This window comes from Neovison vison, chromosome 12, assembly GCF_020171115.1.
Source record: "Neovison vison isolate M4711 chromosome 12, ASM_NN_V1, whole genome shotgun sequence".
NCBI lineage: Eukaryota > Metazoa > Chordata > Mammalia > Carnivora > Mustelidae > Neogale > Neogale vison.
In genome coordinates this window covers 87,920,307-87,941,207 of record NC_058102.1, presented here as the reverse complement: position 1 = coordinate 87,941,207, position 20,901 = coordinate 87,920,307, and the positions used below count along the sequence as shown (strand labels likewise).

General features: G+C 46.2%; 1 protein-coding gene across 2 annotated transcripts in view; it reads right to left on the bottom strand.

The window, feature by feature from the left end:
* The window catches only part of ACVR1B (activin A receptor type 1B), a 35,794-nt gene that overhangs the window by 3,909 nt on the left and 10,984 nt on the right, over window positions 1-20,901 (bottom strand). Inside the window, exons 1-8 of one of the 2 annotated variants that reach the window (XM_044229451.1) lie at window positions 16,300-16,350; window positions 14,268-14,507; window positions 13,201-13,449; window positions 9,565-9,795; window positions 6,871-7,038; window positions 5,427-5,583; window positions 4,119-4,243; window positions 872-1,002 (exon numbers count right to left, since the gene is read on the bottom strand). In XM_044229451.1, the coding sequence (XP_044085386.1) occupies window positions 872-1,002; window positions 4,119-4,243; window positions 5,427-5,583; window positions 6,871-7,038; window positions 9,565-9,795; window positions 13,201-13,449; window positions 14,268-14,442 (1,236 nt within the window). In that variant the 5' untranslated portion in view covers window positions 14,443-14,507; window positions 16,300-16,350. Of the gene's footprint in view, window positions 1-871; window positions 1,003-4,118; window positions 4,244-5,426; window positions 5,584-6,870; window positions 7,039-9,564; window positions 9,796-13,200; window positions 13,450-14,267; window positions 14,508-16,299; window positions 16,351-20,901 lie in introns of those variants that run through there. The other variant, XM_044229450.1, reaches the window with a different exon arrangement.

Here is a 20,901-nt window from a genome sequence, read left to right as displayed (position 1 = left end):
CACTTGGTTCCGCAAACCCTGCTCCTGGGAAGACTCTAAGACCCCAGAATGCCATGTTTATTAGGAACCTGCATTATAAATTTGCTCTCATTTCAATTCCCCCCAAATGCTGTCCCCGCCCCACTTCAGATGCTACCTCGCCCAAACTCCAACCCTACACACCCTCTTCCCCTCCTGAGTTTTTAGAAAAGCCGCCTCCGTCACACACTTCTCCCTAAGTCCTGTCCTGCTGTTCTTCTACATCCAGGCTAAGCTTCTTTCCTGGATGCCTCTTCTAGGCTCTTCCACAGAGCTCAGCTCACCCCTGTGGTTCCAGAGCCATTTTTCTAGTTAGACAGGTCTAACGCTCCCCGCTCAGTTTTTGTTTCTGTCTCTTGTTGACCACCTCACTTGGCTTGGTCCCCAAGACATAGATTTTTCTTCTTCTAGGCTGTCGATTTGCAAGGGAACCCTACAGTGACCAGGACAAGGCGCCATGGCCCCTCAGGACTTAGTATAAGACAGCACATGGTTTTGGCACCTGGGTGGCTCAGGGGGTTAAAGCCTCTGCCTTCAGCTCAGGTCATGATCACAGGGTCCTGGGATCGAGCCCCACGTCGGGCTCTCTGCTTGGCAGGGAGCCTTGCTTCCCTTCCTCTCTCTCTGCCTGCCTCTCTGTCTACTTGTCTCAAATAAATAAGATCTTTAAAAAAAAAAAAAGACAGCACATGGTTGTGCATTAACTGACATACTCAGAGGTTACCTCTGGGCACAGCCTCCTTGTTGGGAAACCCTTTATCCTTTTTTTTTTAATTTAAATTAGGAAACCCTTTTTCTAAAGTAGAAAAATCAGGCAGATGGAAAATCCACAGGAGGCAGGGAAGCTTCCTACCTCATAACTCTGCCACCAGTTGGGGATGTTGGGACGGAGCTTCTGGTCACATACGACCTTTCGCATTTCCTCAATGGAAGGGTCAGAGGGCACTAAGTCATAATACGGCAGCTGATATTCTTCATGGACTCCTGGGAGAAAAGAAAAATATCCACCTGAGTTATCAACAGGAGGCGGCCAGTATTCTAAAACCTACAACAACACTTATACTGTGATCTATAAATATCACTTCCCGCTAAGAGGAGCCAGGGCTCCCTGGAGAGGTGGGTGGGTTCCGGGAAGGGGATAAGAGATACACGAAATTAGCCAGGAGTATCTTTTCCATACGAAAACAAGCAAACTATCAAAGACTACGAAGGTCATGTCAAAAGGCACAAACTTGGAAAACTCCCCTGTGGCCAAAGATGAGAACATTTAAGCAAAATTAGGGCAAATTAATCACTTCAATGGATTTTAATCCACCAGTTCACGATATTTAAAAACAAAGGGGTGGGTTATTCGGCTCAGGTCATGATCTCAGGGTCCTGGGATCGAGTCCCGCATTGGGCTCTCTGCTCAGCAAGGAGCCTGCTTCCCTTCCTCTCTCTCTGCCTGCCTCTCTGCCTACTTGTGATCCCTGTCAAATAAATAAATAAAATCTTAAAAAAAGAAGAAGAAGAAGAAGAAGAAATCCAGGGGTGCCTGGCTGGCTTAGTCAGGAGGGTATGCGACTCAGAGTTATGAATTTGAGCCTCATGTGTGGAGTAGTGTTTACTTAAGAAAAAATTATTGTTTAAGTTTTAAGAAATTAAATAAAAAATCTAGCTAATATTTCAGGATTGACAATATCAGAATATTGGCATTTTTCAACCTCTAATGAATGTGGACTTGGACAACGATCACCGATGGCTATTAACATCAAAATGTTAAGTGTCTGGTAACAGAACAACTTTGGGGGGAAATACTGTGTGTGTGTGTAATTCTCATCATTAGATGTAACTATCACAGGAAATCCACAGGAATAGAAGAACATGTGAATGCCAGGAAAAGGTAACTGGCAAAATCTAGATAGGAAAACTACAAGGCAAATGACCTAGATTCTGCAATGGAATAAACTGCAAAGGAAAAATAGCAGAGGGGGGACCTGTACATTATAAGAGACTTAAGATGTGTGTCGGCCAACTACAGCTGATGGACATTATTTGAACCCTAATTTGAACAAACTGTTTAAAAAATCTGGAGACGCCTGGGGAAATCTCAACCAGGACTAGTTAAATGATAATACTATTCACTTTTAAAGTATGATAACAGTGTCATGTTTTTAAGTTCTTATCTTTTAGAGCTACAAACTGAAATACTTTCTGTAATAAAAAGCTAATTTAAGAATTTCAAGGTAACTTTCCCTGCCTTTTTCCAGGAAAAATTCTACTGTTCTGAGCTAGTGGGGCAGATCTATATAAACAGAGTCTGACTTGGTAATTATCTAAGGGGTAGCTGAGAAACTATGCTCTGGCCTCAGTCTGCCAGTGTTTGAATCCTAGCTGATTAGTGTGACCTTGGACAAATTATCTAATTTTGCTGTGACTCATTCTCATCTGTAAAATTATGAAAATAATAGTACCCACCTCTTAGGTTCTGCAGGACAGATTCAGTGAGTTCATACACAGTGTGTAGTAAGTATCATTATTACTAGAATACTCAGCCCCAACTTCTGGGGAAAAAATTAACTTATTCACAGTTTAATACCTGTGTGACCAGATTTTTCTTAAATCTGTTTTATCTGTATATAATTATCCATATTTCAGGGGTGCCTGGCTGGCTTAGTCAGTAGAGCACACGACTCTTTAAAAAATAATAGTAATTAATTTTTTTTTTTTTGTCAGAGAGAGTGAGCGAGCACAGGCAGGTGGAATGGCAGGGTGAGGCAGAAGGAGAACCAGGCTCCCTGCCGAGTAAGGACCCTGATGCGGGACTCATCCCAGGACGCCGGGATGATGACCCAAACCAAAGGCAGCCACTCAACCAACTAAGCCACCCAGGCGTCCCAAGCACAGGACTCTTTAATGTCAGGATCATGAGTTCAAGCCCCATGTTGGGGGCTGGGGGGGTAAAATTTGCTTTAAAAATAAATTTTAAAATATGTTGTATGTGCAATTCCATGAATAATACCTGGGTGCCTGCTCCATAATGTGAATTTTCCCAAACACATGAGAGATGGAAAAGGTGAGTAAAACAGAAGAGTGTTCCACTGGAAGACTTACCAGTTCTTTTAAGTTCACTTAATTTTTATTTATTTCATTTCCATTGACCTGGAATCTTTTACATCAGAGACAAATGGCTGAGGGAAAGATTCTAGTGGTTCCTGAATTTGTTCACATGGCAGAAAAGTTAGAAGTCACTGTATAATACCGATGTACTAAGCTAATGATAAAAAATGTTTCCTGCTAGATCTGATACTACCTTTTACTGGATTCTGATATGGGGGAGCAGTGCAAATGCCAAAGGTGTAAGAAACAATTACAGAATAAAAAACCTAACTCATTTTGAGAAAATACTGTATGTTAATAAACTTTCTGTTCCAAATTCAGAAATTACCACCATTATCTGATCAGTACTATGGCCTGAGAGCTGGTGTCAGAACATACTCCCTGCCTCTCATGGAAAGGGAGGCCCTGCATTAGTCCTGGGCTAATCCTGCCCGGGGCTTTCCCAAACTCTGAGGACAAGGACAATGTGTTTAAAAAAAAAAAAAAAAAGTAACAAACAAAAAAACAAGCCAAATAAGCCTCCAGAATGGTTACCACAATGTAAAACACTATTCTACAGGGGCACCTGGATGGCATGGTCGGTTAAGCATTCATTCAACTCTTGATCTCTGTTTAGGTCATGATCTCGGGGTCCTGGGATTGAGTCGAGTTCCAGGCTGGGCGTGGAGCCTGTCTGAGAGTCTCTCTCTCTCCCTCTGCCAACCCCTGAACCATCAGCACACTCACACTCTCTCTCTCAAATAAAAATAATTTTAAAAATAAATACAATTTTGTAAAAAGCACTATGCAACAGAGTCGACACACCTTTAGTACAATCACCTCCAAGATTCCCTCATCTTTGACGAGGACCCGAGGTGTGATGGGCTCTGGCACTAGACATCCAATAGGTTGTAAAGAGAAAGGAGGCACAGAAACACCAGCTCCCTCAGGTGAGCTCCCTCAGCAGATCCGGCAAGCTGGACTGGGATGGGGGAACAAGAGAAGGCAAAAAAGAAGGGTACCTCCAGAATTGCATCTCCGAGCAATCTCCCAATACACAAGCCCGAGGGCATAAATATCAGCACATTTGAAGGAGTCGAAGTGCTTCATGTTAATGGTTTCATCGAGCACTTCGGGGGCCATGTATCTGCAAGAGCAAAGGAAGCAAAATCACGCCAAGAAAACAATGATTTCTTCGTTTAAATCCAAGTAGTGATTCAGGGGTCCTCTGACCTCTGAATGTAGAAAGGCATCACCCCAAGAATGCTCCTTGGGGAGCAGGAAGTGATCAATTCTCTTTACTGTAAACTCCCATGTTTTGGATTCGAAACTTCAGCCAGGGCTGGGTGATACTAGGCCACTCTTCTTTGTACCTCTATTTTTTAACCATCGAGATGTAAGCGTGTTTTGCATGTTCTGATTTCCTGACAGTAGTATTTGTTCTGTGGCTCACAGGGTAGTAACAACCCATAATATCTGGTGGTTAATGGGGTCTTGGACTTTATTAAATGTAGCCACAGTGATGGGTTGAGCTTAAATTTCACTCTGAACGTCTTTTGTTATCTTACCTAATTACAGATAAAAATGAAATTAATTCTAGGTGATTGCTAATTCTTCCTTGGTTAAATAGTACTACTTGAGCCAGTCCCCCTACCCCTTAGCCTCCCCCCGACCTGAAGGTGAATGGGGGGGGGTACCTCAGGCCTCACACTTTGGGGCCTAGGTAGCTGAGTGAAAGTCACTGAAATTTGGCAGATAAATAGATCTCCCCTTCTGTCCCATTACAAGACACTCCGTTTCTAACTCATGAAATCAATCTACAATCATAATTCCTTACTCCTTCCTTCACTTCTGTATGAAGCAGAAAGCAGACCCATAATCCTAAAGGTGCCCCCACTCTCCACCCTAAGTCACCTCTGCTCGAGGCGGGCAAACCTGCTCTGACCCCAGAGCAGACATACCTCTGCGTCAGCAAAGCACCCTTGGGACTACACATTCTTCCTCCCTGCCCGAGCCAAGTCTGTGGCCTGCCCCCTCTCAGATCTTTCTCCAGATTCTCTTGCTCTGCTGCCTCCCCTGCCCAACACCACAAGAACAGCTACGTGTGTCTCGTTCTTTAGAGCCAGGCTCACGACACCCGTATCTGTTGGATGCAACCAGCACAGCTTTCCAGTGCACAGGGTGGGGCTTCGATTCAGCTTCCACTGTCGGAGAGCAAAGGCCACACCTCCATGTCTCTGTCTCTTTCTCCTTTGCAGATGGGGAGATGGGTGCTCATGCGCGCCTCGGTACAAGGGCAGGGCAAAGTCAGAGGCCCAAGGCCTTCCTACCGTTTGGTCCCCACCCTCTGATTCGGGGCGATGTCAATGGTGTCCGTGACTGCATCATGGCGGACAGCCAGGCCCAGGTCTGCGATGGCGCACATGCCATTTTTCTTCACCAGGATGTTCTTTGATTTTAAGTCTCGGTGAGCAATTCCAGGCTTCCCTGGCAGAGAAAAGAAAATATGGATCTTTATATAGAGAGAGCATACATGTTAAAAGCCTAAGACTCCACAGCCAGACTATGTGGGTCCTACTTCTGGCTTTGCCTTCCACTAACCCCGTAACCCTAAAAGGCGACTTAACCCATCTGTACCTCTGTCTTCTCATCCACAACATGAGGCTACCCCAATCCTCACTTGACAGCTATGTGAGGACGAAACACATTAATGTGGGTAAGTGAAGAGCTCAGAAGGACATGCACATTAGTGATTCTCATTCCTCCTCCTCCATTCCTTTCCCTGAACTGATACACTCCAGGATAGAACTGCAAAGGAATTCCAAGAAGAACTGCTATACTTGCTAAACTCTCACTGTCAAAGAGGCGAAGAGAAGGCCTGCTACTGTCACACAGTACTGTCACACAGTAGCCCCACAGTGGCTAGGAGCAGGATCACATGTTAATGGTTGGTTTCCAGTCAGGGCCAGCAAGAGCCATTGCCCTGGTCAACCAGAAATCAGGGAGCACACCCACAATGTGGATGAGAACCATGATCCCCCAGGGGCACCCAGGTGGCTCAGTGGGTCAAGCCTCTGCCTTTGGCTCAGGTCAAGATCTCAGGGTCTTGGGATTGAGCCCCGAATTGGGCTCTCTGCTCAACAGGGAGCCTGCTTCCCCCTCTCTCTCTGCTTGTCTCTCTGCCTACTTATGATCTCTCCCTCAGTGTCAAATAAATAAATCTTTAAAAGAAAAAAAGAACCATGATACCCCAAAGAGCTGATGTCACAGTCAACCTACAAGGAAGCTCGAGGTCTGTTTCCTCCAGGAGAACCTTCCTAGATTAGAAAAAGCCCAGTGTCTAACCCACCACGCAGTCTGTAAGCCAACTGTCCCCAACAGCGAATGTGTGACGTGGCTTTAGTGAACTGTGCTCCTCTGCCCTAGCTGCCTTTCTCCTCTGGGCTCCACTCTTTTACATGTGTGTGGAGCCTTCAGGGATGACAGAACACTAGCTCACCACTCAGCAATCGTGCCAGGCCAGCCGTTGACAAACAATGGAAACTTTATGTTCTAGACCCCTGAGAAAATTCTAAAGACAGATGTGGAAAGACCCCACTGGAGACACCTCTTGTTCTCAAGGGAAACTCAAACCTCTCTCCCTTACATTGGGCCACAGTTCTTGAGGCCCACCTCCAACCACCTCAGGAAAAAGGCGTTCTGGAAACTAAACCTGGATGGTACCGGCTTTCAAAGTCTACTCAACTTCTCGGCGCTCTGGCGGGGTCCACTCACCTTGGGTGCCCACAATCTCCATGTGCAGGTGTGCTAGCCCACTAGCTGCAGACAAGGCCAGCTTAATCATCCCCTCAATGGTCACCGTGTATCGGTTAAGATAATCAAACAGGGAGCCATGCTCATGGTAGTCTGAGACGAGCCACAGCTGTGTCCAGGTGCCATTATCTGCAGAGAACCACAGAGGAGTTCTGGAAGAGGCACAACTACCAGCAAAACGGTTAAGGCAGGAAAGAAAGAATAGGTGAACAACATGAACTCCCAACTAGATGCCTGATTTCATGGTGGCCTCCACACCTCCTGAGCCTCCCCCTCTGTACCCGTTTCATCTACACTTGCTCACCAGTGTGGGGGTCCAGGAAGGACAGAAGAATGATGTTCTTTCTTAGACAGGCTCCCTTATTTCTGGCAGGTGCTGTCAAAGTCTGAACACGACCTACTCATCTACTCATTAGACCGTGACTGGCTGCACCCGCTGTGGCCAACGAGGAAGGCTTCGCAGACCCTCCTCTGTGCTCCACGAGCCTGTGAGCATAGCCCAGCCCCCCAGGTGGCTCATCCATAATGCTTCCTCTCAGGCCACTGCTCCTTCCAGGCCATGAGCTCTCTCTCTCTGGGAGAAGAGCAAAGAGCTCCTTAGTGTGTTCTTATATTCCAGACAAAAAAAAAATGCTTTTCAGTGCATGAAGAGCACAATTCCAAGTATTGCAGAAAGGTCACCTTATCCCCAGAAGAGCAATGGAAGGTGGACAGCACGCGTTTTTCTACGGGGTAGAGGATGAGAGGCAGTGTGTAGTAGGAAGGAGGAAGGAGAAAAAGAAAAACCCAAAGCTGGTAATCTAATTAGGTTATGCTGCTGTCAATAGGAAGATTGTAAATTGGATTGAGATCTCCAAATTCCAGGCCGGTGCTAGTTTCAGGACATATATATCTCTCATGCTAAAAAGGCAAAAATGAAGGAGTCCGATTTTTCTTCCTCCCTTGGCCCTAATGTGAGTTTTTACAGCCAGATCCCTATTCACACGGGCTGCCAGAATCAATACAGGGAGTGGCTTTTGGAACAGCACCAATTCTGGCTTCTCTGATTACCAAGAAGGAGCCCACCCAACAACCTGCTCTGGCACTCCAACCAGCCCTGAAGTTGGGAGGACCCTGGCAGTAAGTCAAAGTTAGAAGGGGAGACATCTTCTGAGCCTTTAACCTGTATATAAAATTGAAGTGCTCTCAAAAGATGTTGCTGTTAAAAAATAATAATAATAAAAAGCATCATTTACTCAGAGGGAGTAAACATGCTCTCTTCCCCTTCTTCCCCATGTTTGAGTCCGAGCCTCTTCCACTTAGGGACAGTTGGGGCCATATGACAATCCCCCCCACCCAAGCAATGCAAGGAATCAGCAGTCTACTGTGGTCTTAGGAAAGAAGAATAAATAATTAGCATCTTCTGCAGGCTTTGGAGACACTAACTTCTAGAAACTGCCATGTCATGGGAGCAGCCTGTGTCACAGCTGTCGGGGCGACTCTTCTCAAATGCACAAGCAAACACCTCCCGGTCTTTCCGACTTCAGGTGCGCTACCTGCCCACATGCCTGCCTCTCCCTCTCTCTGGAAGCTGCAAGGACAAGGCCCACGATTTGCTCCCTGTGACAATCAAAGCAGCTGGCAAAGGTCTTCCCCTATAGTGGTCAATGGCTGTTAGTGAATTAATAACTGAAATGCCAGTACTCCACACTATCTCAGAATAAACCGTAAGGCTCTCTAGGAGGCCCTTCACAGTCTGGCGGTGGCAGCCTCTCCACCCACATGACCTGCAGGGTCCCAGACACTCCTCACCTCTACATGTGTGTCTGCAGTGCCCTTCCCACTGATTCTTCTTCCTGACAGACTCCCGACACCCTGGCCTCAATCAAGCTCACATGGGACCTCCCTGACCCCATCTCACTCCCAATTTTTGCTAACTGGAAGAGCTTTAGACTGACTGGTTTTCGATTAATCGATTAGCTAATAGATTGCTATGAGAGTCTAGCTTCCTAGAATTCCTAGAATCAACTATTTGTTAACCTCTCACTCTGCTGGTCAGTGAAGCCCTCAGAAACAAGGATATGCCTGGCCACACAACAGAGACTCCAAAATTAAATGAAAATGAGAAGGGAGAGGAAGGAGGAACCAAGGGACCCCAGGTCCAAGCCAACCAAAAGCGGAGCCTAAAGACCATGAGGAGGTGACACGCTGTGGAAGCCAGGTCACCTCTGCTGTGCTGCCCGCTCCACTACACATGTGGTCACTGCCAATTACATCACAGAACATGGACCACACACTTTTCTGGGCTCTCCTGCCCTGGCAGGGGGTGAGTTTGCAATTTTTCATTCCAGTGATTTTCAAGGTAAATTAACTGGAGCCCCTGCCAGGACTACATTAGGGGTGAGGGGAAGGGGTGTTAGGAATGTAGAGTAAGCAGGCAGGGTGAGGGGCTGATCTTGTTTATCTGCTTAATAACTCTGCTTGCTGAAGAGCTTGGGTTTTGGTGTAAGCTTTTCATAGAAGAAAAGTGGAAGGACTGTCAGCTTATTCAGATTCTCTTTCAATGGGAGTAACTCTGAAGGCGGTCCCACAGCCGTTCAACTTCCCCAGTGTCCCCCACCCTCTGGGGCTACTGCTGGCTCTGGGATCCCCCCGTACCCAAACCCGGCTCATTACCTTTATTGTCAGCAGCAATAAATCCAAGGATGTTTTCGTGGCGCAGCATGACCGTTTGGTATATCTCTGCTTCCCGGAACCAAGACCGTTCTTCACGAGAAGAGAAAATCTTCACAGCCACATCACCACCCCTCCAGCGGCCACGCCACACTTCCCCAAACCGGCCCTTGCCAATAATCTCCTGCAAAACGATGGTTCGAGCCACTGTGCGCTGGACAAAAAGGGGCAACCCTGTGGACCAAAGAATGCAAAGAAGGCAGATGTTGAAAATTCGCTGAACTTTGCAACTCCCACTCTCACTGCCACACTGGAAAGGCCACTACCACACAATGCCTCCAATCCACCCTCGTCCACTGACCAAGGACAGCTGTGGCTGCCCCTGCACCATGGCTAGGTGAGCAATCAGAGGGCTAAACCAGGCAGCAACTGGCAGTGAGTGGACACAGAAACAGAAACGCACAAGATTGGGGCGCCTGGGTGGCTCAGTGGGTTAAGCAGCTGCCTTCGGCTCAGGTCATGATCTCAGGGTCCTGGGATCGAGTCCCGCATCGGGCTCTCTGCTCAGCGGGGAGCCTGCTTCCTCCTCCTCTCTCTCTCTGCCTGCCTCTCTGCCTATTTGTGATCTCTCTCTGTCAAATAAATAATAAAATCTTTAAAAAAAAAGAAAAGAAAAGAAACGCACGAGATTAGCTGCGCCTTATCTAAGCAAATTTTCTTTTCAGTTAGTAGGGGAGACAGATTTGCACACGTGTGACCAGATTTACCAACTCTGCGGCCGGCCTCTTGTGGGCCAGTCCACCCATATCTGCTTTATGCTAACTGAAGAGGAAAGAGGGCACAGAAGAGGAAAGAGCGCTGGAGGACTGGGGGTGCCTCAGGCAGCTCCCCTCTACAGCCACTAGAGGGCGGTGCCGTGTGGCCCATGAAAGCCCAACTGGTCAGGCAGGCAAGGTTCCCACCTCTCTCCAAAGCTCTGCTCACAGGTCAAGCTCCAGATACGCAACAAGAGACAACCCACGCTTATTCTAAGAGTAACTTTACTGTCTTTTGCAGGGCTCATTTACTGCTTCATTTGCCCCCTTCAGTAATCTCCCTATCTATCCAATCAGAGTTACCATTAGGACTGACTCGGAGCTCTCTCACATCCTCTCCCAGACCAAATAAACATGTTATTAATCCCTAAGTCCTGTGGATGTGAATACCATTTACCGGAGGCTTACTGTGCACCAGGAACTATGATAAAGCTTTAGATAAATTATCTCATTTCCTCACAACCACCTATAAGGTAGATGGTGTTATTATCCCCATTTTACAGATGAGAAAATGAAGGCTCAAAAGGGAAAGTTAAGTAACTCATTTGAACTCATACAGGCAGCAAGTGGCAAAGAAGGGATTAAAGTTTAGAACTGCCTGCTCCCAAAGTTTATGGTTTTGTTTTGTCTTTCTAAGATTTTATTTATTTGACACGGAGAGATCACAAGTAAGCAGAGAGGCAGGCAGAGGGAGCGGGGGAAGCAGGCCTCCTGCTGAGCAGAGAGCCCGATGCTAGACTTGATCCCAGGACCCTGAGATCATGACCTGAGCTGAAAGCAGAGGCTCAACCCACTGAGCTATCCAGGTGCCCTCTGAAGTTTATGCTTTTAACTACAACTCTGTAACCACCAACATGTCTCTCACATCAGACCCCTCCTCTCCATCCCCCTGCGCCCAGTTCTGGTCCTTCTTTAAAAGACTCCCCAACTGGTCTTTCCGCCTCCCCTGTCTTCCTCCTCCTGCCCTGCACACCCACACACAGCCTTGCCTCACCCTGCCCTCCCTAATGGGGGGGCTGGTGAAAGAGTGAATTCACCCTCCACACCACTGCCAGAATTCCTTCAACGGGAAAACATGAATGTTTACTTTGCCACATGAAAACTTCCGGGACATGCCTCTTGCCTTACAAGATAAAGAACAGCACCCAAGGTCCTGCCCACCCGTGCTGTGCTGCCAGTCCCCATCCCCCAGTGTGGGCAGGACATCCCTGTCTCTGTATTGTCCCCTGAACACATGGTGAGCTTCTGTGCCTTTTTGTCCTTTAGCTCAAGGGGTTTTCCTTGGCCTGGAATGTTCCCTGTCCTCTTACCTCTCATAAAACCTCCAACCGTCTTCAAGGCCCCTTTAAATGCACCTCCCCCATGAGACCCTTTCCCAGCAATCCCCATCTCTTCTATCTGATCCTGGGTCAGCCCTTTTCATCTTTGTTTACCTTGTGTCACCCAGAGGGCCTTCAACACGTACATGCTGAAGGGAACTGAAAGCCACATGAACACTTATCACTTTAAAAACCACAGTATTAAAAGGTCAACACCTTCAAAGCTTTGCATATTTGGAATTAAGAAGGGACTTGAACAAGGAGAAATCGTTAATATTATCATTTTACTCCAGAGGACTAAGTGACAACAGTGGACCTTGGTTGGCTTTGGCTAGTTCTGATCTCCAAAAGAACTCAGAAAACCTGAGCTACCCTCCTGTGAAAGCAAATTAAGTCGCAGAGTCAGTCAGGCAGTTCTAACCACTGCCCTACCTCTTTCAGCAAAGAACAAGACATGTATTTTCTCTCTTCCTAAAAATATGCAGCTTTTAAATATATCCATCATTTTGGCACTCTCTACTGCAGAGCTTAATAAAGGCAAAACCACTGAAATTCAGGAGATGTCACAGCTCAAAGTATTCCTTGTGTTCAAGGAGGAATGTCTGGCCATGACTGATGGCATAATTTCCCTATGGAACAATAGTCTTTGTCACACGGCAAGGAAACATACGTAAACACACACAAAATTCTCACAATATGATTCTGTATGTTTTAGCCAGAAAGGCAATAGAGTCCTTTGCAGATGATTTTTTTTTTTTAACAAGGACAAAATACCACCATCACTAAAATGACTGTCTTCATAAAAAGACTCTTTGGTACTCCTTTCACATCTAATAGCTAGCTGAGCTATGCCCTGAGACCTGAGCAACCCCAGTCCCTTTATCCTGAATTCCGGGCTCCCACCAAGGTCCAGGGTTAGGTTCAATTTCCTCATCTAAGAAAGACTTGGTTACCAACAGGCCGTGCAGGAAACAAATAGTACGGATCCCATGCTGCCAGCCCAGGCTGCCTTTACGTAACCCCCACCAAAAAACCCTTGGGCAACTGGTACAAGTCAATGATTCACCAAACCCCAGCTCTCAGCTTTACTCAGTGTCCTTAAACTCCCCTTGTGGTTGCTCAGAGATCAATGATTAGCTATCACCACCTCACAGAAACCCGGCACACTCCTGTTTCTCCAAAGGGGCCCTTCCATTGAGCACTCCACTGCTCAGCTGGAACCAGGTGAATTTTAATAGATGTACAGTTATAAGACTTGAAGAGAGGCGGGGTTTCTGGAATGGAGAGTTTTGCAGTTGACCTTTGGAATCCCAGGGAATGAAAGCATTTCTGTGGACCCATTATCTTATTATATATCAGACTCCAAAAGAAGGGGAATTAGGAAGCCAAATGCTTTCATGCTGGCAGAGACAAGCACAGGGCCCAGCCTTCTTCATAAACGGTCTATCCGCTGGGAACCGGTGACGAAGACCAACCACAGACATAATCGCTGAAGGACTCGGTACCTGAGCCAGACCCTGATGTGGAGAGATCGTAGACAAGATCCTGGAGCGTCTTGTCTTTGGAGAGACACATCTCGCATGAGGGATCTTCCATGTCCAGTCTCTGGCGGTTGTGATAGACACGCTGATGATAGTTAATGACAAGGAAAACAATGATGATGATGAGAAACAGGAGGAACACTGGGCCAGCAATAATGCCCACCAGCTCCACAGGGCCCCACATGGAAGGGTGCTCAGACTCCTTGAGGTGACCTGGGTCAAGTAAGAGAGGAGAGGGAAAGAACACAGTAAAAAAAGGGGAAAGCTCTGGCCTTATCTGTCCCCAACACCTCCCTCCACGTGAAAAATGCCCTTTCCCTCTGCCTGTGTTCAAGGTGCCCTTGACCTCCCTGGTCTTACCCGGCTGTCTGTCTGCCCAGTGCTCTCAGATGCAGTCCTCTCTAATGGAGGAGCCCTTTCCAACAGTCCGACTCACAATCCACTCTCTCATCCGCAGCATTTCATGGGACTATCCTGCCTCAGTGCCCCAGACAGAGGCCAGCTTCTGCTCTTCCACTCGTAACAGCTGCTTTAAGCCCTGCAGCTTTAAGTCCCTCCTCTTCTGCTCTCCCAGTAATGCCTTCTATACCGTACACTTGCAAAGAAGTGCCAGCTAATAATACTTCTCAGCCGTGACTGCTGTCCTTCTTTTCCAACTCCGGTCTCTCTTTCCATCTTGCCATCACCCTCGGCCCGCAGCCACCTTCACAGAGCTCAGGGGTTGTCTCCATACCTTCCCGTGGGGATCCCTGCCTGGCTCTCCCATTCCTCACCAGCTGCCCACAGCTGCTCAGCCAGCAGCCAAAACGCGGCTTTCCCCTTTGGGACTACGCTGACCATCTGCCTACCCCCAACCTCTTGTCCACAGACCTGACTGGGGAGGAATCCCACCCCCTTGTCACCCTGGAGAACATCTAAAAGGTACCTTCACCTATGGCCAAACAAAGGGATTGGGAAAGAGCAAAGGATGAGATGATGGGGGTGCCCTGCCTCCAGGATGAGCGAACAGTCCAACAAGGTTGTCCACTCACCACTGGGCACCCGCAGGTCGATCTTGTTGCAGAAGTCAGTATAGCAGCAGTGGGTGTTGCGGAGGTCCTCAGAGCTCAGGCAGTAGAAGGGCTTCCCTGCAGGGACCAGCTCCACTTTGGGGATGCAGGTACGCACGTGGTGCTCCATGCCATCCAGGTTGAAAATGGAAACCATGCAGGCCCCATCTGTCTCACACGTGTAGTTGGCCTGGAGGCAGCTGGTACACGCACACTGCAGAGCTGCAGGATTGGGGAGTACGCTGACATTAATGGGGAGATCTCCTCCTAGGTCCTTTGCTAGACTTAGCATATAACCCTTTAGCACACCTGATGTTCCCAAATAAGGAGCTTTTATACAGACAGGGCACGAAAGATGACACCATCAATGGGAGCAACAACTTTTCACCTGCTTATTCAGCTCAGAAACCCAGCTTCCAAGTTCCACCATTTTCTTCTAAGTGCCCTATCTAATGCCCATGAGAAACCGAGAAACCACCTCTTGAACTCTGTCTTAGACTCATTATACATTATTCTGTAACTGGGAATGAAGTTTTCCTTTAAACATAGATTCCTGAGGAGAGAGGAAGGCACCTACCCCTTGGAGAAGACAGGACACCACCTCCTGCCCCAACCCTACATCCTCCATCCAAAGCCACACAGGTTCCCTCACTTGATGGTGGCTCATCATTCCATCCCCTTTCTCCAGCACCAGGCAGGCCCACAGTTTTCTGAATGCAGCACACTCTCACACATTCTTTTGCTGCAGTGCTTTTTTTCCTGGCTACTTCTCACAAATCCTTTAAGATTCAGCCTGACCATCACTTCTCGTGAAAAGCTTCCCACCCACTAGTCCAATATCCTTCTTCTCCCTTTGGTCCATGGCAGGTGCACCTCTCACAAGGGGCGAAAAGAATAACCGCCAACGAGGATAATATTAATGCTTACCTCAAAGAGTTACTGGGAGGATCAAAAGAGCTGATGCATAAAAAGTGTTCAAAATTAAACCTACTCTGGAAGGTCCCTGGATATCACTTGAAAATCTTATATATGTATGTAAAATATATTTACATATATATAAAATATATGTAAATATATTTTACACACACACATACACACGTGTGCCCCCCAAATAGGCAGTATGTGCATTCATGTCTGGGACTAATGAGTTCTGCTGGGAGTGTTTTATACATAAGTGTGCACTACTGACAGGAAATTACTGTAAATGAATTTGGCGCCTCTGAAAGCCAGTTCAGCAGCCCTGGAATCTGAAATCCTTTATTTATCCATCTAACAAGAATAGCACAGACAGCAGCAGTTGGTTCTCCCCAACACTGTCTCCCATGAGCCTAACCCAGCCCTGACCTCTCGGAACAGGCAGGAGTGCGGCTGGGACACTTAAGCTGGGACTCGGTGCTGAATGAAGCATTCGCCCATAGGGAAATGGAGGGGGCAGCCCACCCAAGTCCCACACTGGACACTCATTGACTACTATCTGGATACCGAGTGGGAATATATTCAAACCAAGCCCCCTAGAGAAGAGATGTTTATGCCCAATCCCATGAAAACCTAGCCTGTTGTAACTCACCCCTTCAGGCTGTAAACAGTCTATCTTTGTCTCTTCCTGCAAGACACTGGAAGGCATCTCTCGGCTTTTCAGTTCCAAAGACAGATTCTAAATATCTCCGTGCCCAAGCCCCCTTCCTCAGGCTCTATAAATGATGCAATCTCTGGCCATTCCCACGCCCGGAAACAAAGGGGAGCGCACACTGACAGGTACAGGCTGCTGCGGGGCTTCACGTAAGGCCTTTGATCAGAGCCCTTTCTTCTGGGAGAAATTCCAAAACACGCAGCTACCTGCTAAAGGGTGAGGGTAGTGTTCTATTTTAAGGGCAGGAAGTTTAAAGCAGGTCCCTTTAGACTAGAATCCAAATCATAAAAGCAATTTTTAAAAATAAGTTCTTCCTAAACTTCGATTCCAACCCTTTTTAGACACAAGAAAGACAAAGAAACCTCCTCATTTTCCCCCAAATACCTCTTTTTGCTCCCTCTTTTATTCTTCTTGCTAACTTAAATTTACTTCTGCATCCTTCTTAATACTCGAGCCAAAACTTTTACTCACACTGGAGTCCTGACCAGCCATCCAAGGAAGCTGACGCCCCTCCCCTCTGTGTCAGGGAGGACATGGAGGCACAAAGGGGTTCCCCATGGAGCACACACCTCTCAGTACATGTACCCTGACATCCAGCAAAGAGAACAGCACTGGGCTATTTTGGGAAGCAAGAAGGGAAAACGAACAACTCCAAGAGGGCTATTCTGAGCACAGTGGGACACACAGGCCAGACCTGTAGCCGCCTTTTAAGAAGGAAGAAAAAAAAAAAAAAGCTCACTTCAGAGTCTGTCAATTAGCAGACAGGAGAGCCGAGAGTCTGATTCCAGATACTTATTCTCCCTTCGTTGGTTCATGGCCTCTTTCACAGTGATTCATTCTGGAGAACGAACACACCCACACGTGGCTCATTATTTTTGGGAAGTACTTAAACAATCTTGGTGTAAGACAGGAAAGAACAAAAGTGGTGAAATCTATGTGAGACGGGATGAAGAACGGAACTGGGAGCAGGGCCATGTGGGTTTGTGATAAGGAATTAGGCAAGTCCCTGAATCTATCTGGGCCTCAGCCGCCTAACCAGAAAATACCATTTATCTTACAGAGATGGTATGAAGATTAGCCAAACATCCGCTAAGTGCTATGAGTGTTCAGAGAAGGACTCTTTCTGCACACATCTGGGTACCTCTATATATTTTACAGAGTGAGGGAGAAGTCTGCAACAGATAATATCTTTAAGATAACCATCACCACTGCCCACACCCTTGAAAAGGCTTCAGTTACTTTCCACTCGAGCTACAGTGGGGTTATGATGGCAGGAGTACGTCAGAAAGACCCAAGGCTCAAATACCAGCTCTAACACCAATCACATGACCTTGCGCAAGTTAGTAGCCTTCCTGCACCCCGGTTTCATAATCTGTAAAGTGGGACTGTTAATAATCACTTTACAGGACTATGCAAGAACCATACGAAATAATACATTTTAAAAAGAGCTCGGCAAGTAGGTGCTCAATCAACTTTACTCTCTCCTCTAAATGTAAGACTCAAACATAAACAGACACACACTGAGGCATGCACACATACAATGTCTCTTTAACCACTAATTAGGAAGTGGCAAGTTACAGTAAGACCACAGCAAGCGCAGCAAGAAACTGCTATGCTAGCCTCAGCTCTTCCAGGAACTAGCCATGTGGCACTGGGCAAGTCACTTAACCTCTCTGAACCTCATTTTCCTCACGATTAATCAAAAAGAAGGCAACGAACTAAATGACCTCTAAAATCCTCCAGCTGAAATCTGAATCCAGTTCGTTTTTAAAATTCACATTGTTTGGATCACTGATCCAACACTGGGAAGTTCTGCTTTAAATTTTATATACCTTCTCCTGAACTTTAAAGACAGACATTAGGGCTAGTCTTCTGTTAATATTCATTTATCAAAATAAGTAATAAAGTTATAAAAACATCTGAATTTACTATAAATGTACTAGTTCACTAAATCAGAAACCTAACCATGATTACTTTGAAAAGTTAAATCTGGACTAATGAATGTTAACAGCCCTTTATAATCTACTTCGTAGTGACTCATCAGGTTAAATCAGTCTACAAACACACACACACACACACACACACACAATATATATATATATATATATATATCCCTAAAACTCTCTGTATTCCACAACCAAGGAGTTATGTAGTAGAAATAACACAATTTGGAAAACCAATCACAGAGGAGTAACAAAATCACTCGAGACACAATCAAGTTAAAAAGTGGTCAGAACGAGGAGGCACCTTGGTGGCTCAGTTGTTTTAGCGCCCAACTGTTGATTTCAGCTCAGGTCAAGATCTCGGAGTCGTGGGATGGAGCATCTCGGAGTTGTGGGATGGAGCATCACGTCAGGCTCCCTGCTGGGGGTGTGGAGCCTGTTTAGGATTCTCTCAGCCCATCCCCCCACTAAAAAAAGGGGCCCAGAACAACTTTCTCACTAGCACAGCATTTTGTTATTAACAAGTCAGTCAAACCTTAACTAAAAACAAACCACCTAAGCAGGATTTGAATGTGGCTCCAAAATATGATCAGAAGGCGGTCTGTGGTAGGATAAAGATGCAAAATTGATTCACGAGAGAGTCTGTGTTTCGAGGAAGACCAACAAGTCCCAACTTGGACAACGTCTGTCTGGCTGCACTTTATGGAGGCACTGAGGCGGCTAGGTCTCAGCAACGACAACCCCACTACAGGCAGGGCACTGGGGCTGGGTCCCCTCTCTCTCTGACCCACTGGGAGGACACTTAGCAAGGGTGTGGCTCATGGGAATTCACAAGAGCCACCATACAGGCACAGGCTCCTTCCTGGCCACTCAGCCCACTATTCTGCCCCAGACCACATCTCCAGGGGATTGGGTGTAGGACAGCACAGGGTGGTGGTCCAACCTTGGAAGGTAAGAGGCAAACCACAAAACATCCACATCTGTCCTGGTAGATAAAGACCCACAGATGTTCTAAAACATCTTTTTTTTTTTTTAAGATTTTATTTATTTATTTGACAGAGAGAGATCACAAGTAGGCAGAGAGGCAGGCAGAGCTACAGAGAGAGAGAGAGGAAAGCAGGCTCTCCGCTCAGCAGAGAGCCCGATGCGGGACTCGATCCCAGGACCCTGGGATCATGACCTGAGCTGAAGGCAGCGGCAGCGGCTTAACCCACTGAGCCACCCAGGCGCCCCTGTTCTAAAACATCTTAAAGCTACAGTGACTTATGACTTGTAGCTTACATTAATCGCCCATTGGGGATATAAAGCTTCACTGATTTTGTACCAGAATGGGGCACCGTCCTGTTCAGGTATGCTAAACCCGCCTCTTCCAAAGCTCCCTGGGCCACCTTCTAGGTCTGCAGTATCCACAATGAACTGCCCAAACCAGCTTGCGCAGCCCTTCCCCTTCAGGACTTTCTGCCTCTCAGCCCTCCTCCTTCCAGATGACAGCCTCCATCAGACAGGCCAAACTGATAAGAATAGCCTATTACAAGGCATGATTATTTTAATTAGTCTTCCTTGGACCTTATCCAAACCCTCTACAGCTTCCTTAGGATAGAATAAAGACTTCAACTCTGAGTCCGAAGAGCCAAAATGATCTTGGAGAAAAAAAAAGAACAAAGTTGGACGACTCACACTTCCTGATTTCAAAACTTACTACAAAGCTACAGCAATCAAAACAGGGTGGTACTGGCATTAAACACAGACACATAAATCAATGCAACAGAAATGAGTCCATAAACCAACCTATACATTTCTGATCGACTGATTTTTGACAAGAATTTCTAGACTGTTCGTGGGGGAAGGCCTAGTTTTCAACAAACGGTCCTAGACAACTGGATATGCAGATGTGAAAGAATGAAGTTGACCCTTACTTCACACCACATGTAAAAGTTAACTCAACGGATCAAGAGTCTAAATATACAAGTTATAACTTAAATTTTAAAACTTCAAATTAGAAAATAGGGGTAAAGCTTTATGACGTTGGATTTAGCAATGGTATTTAGATAGCATACCAAAAGCACAAGGGACAAAAGAAAAATAAACTGGTCTTCAACAAAATTAAAACCTTCCATGCCTTAGTGGACAGTATCGAGAGAATACGAAGAATAGGAGAGAATATCTGCAAGCCATGTATCTAATAATGGCCTAGCACTCAGAATACATAAAGAACTCATAACTCAACAACACAAACAATTAAAAATGGGCAAAGGCCTTGAACAGACATTTCTCCAAAAAAGATATACAAATGACCAATAAGCACATGAAAAAATGCCCAACATTATCTCAAATGCAAATGAATTTTAAATGCAGAGTCAAATCAAAACCACAATGAGACACCACTCACACCCACTAGGAAGTTCATAAGAAAAAGAAAAATACCCAGCGTTAGTGAAGACTCGGAAAACAGGAACCCTCATACATTGCCAGTATGCCACTGATCATAAAATGTTTCGCTGCTGCAAAACATAGTTGATGGATCCCCCATAAACTGAATGTTGAATTACCATATTACCCAACAATTCCACTTTAGGTATACATTCAAAAGACTGAAAACAAGTGTTCAAACAAAAACTTGTACATGAATGTTCATAACAGTACTATTTATATAGTCAAAAGGTAGAAACAAACCAAATGTCTACCAAATAATGAACAGAAAAACAAAATGTGGTATATTCATACAATGGAGTATTATCTGGCCATAAAAATGAATAAACTATTGATACACACTACAATATGAATGAACTTTGAAAACATGATCTTTTTTTTTTTTAGGATTTTACTTATTTGACAGAGAGACACAGTGAGAAGGGAACACAAGCAGGGCAAGTGGGAGGGGGAGAAGCTGGCTTCCCGCCAGGCAGGGAGCCTGATGAGGAGCTGGATCCCAGGACCCTGGAATCATGAGCTGAGCCAAAGGTAGACGCTTAATGACTGAGCCACCCAGGTGCCCCTAAAAACACTGTGTAAGTGAAAGCAGCCACATACTGTATGATTCCAT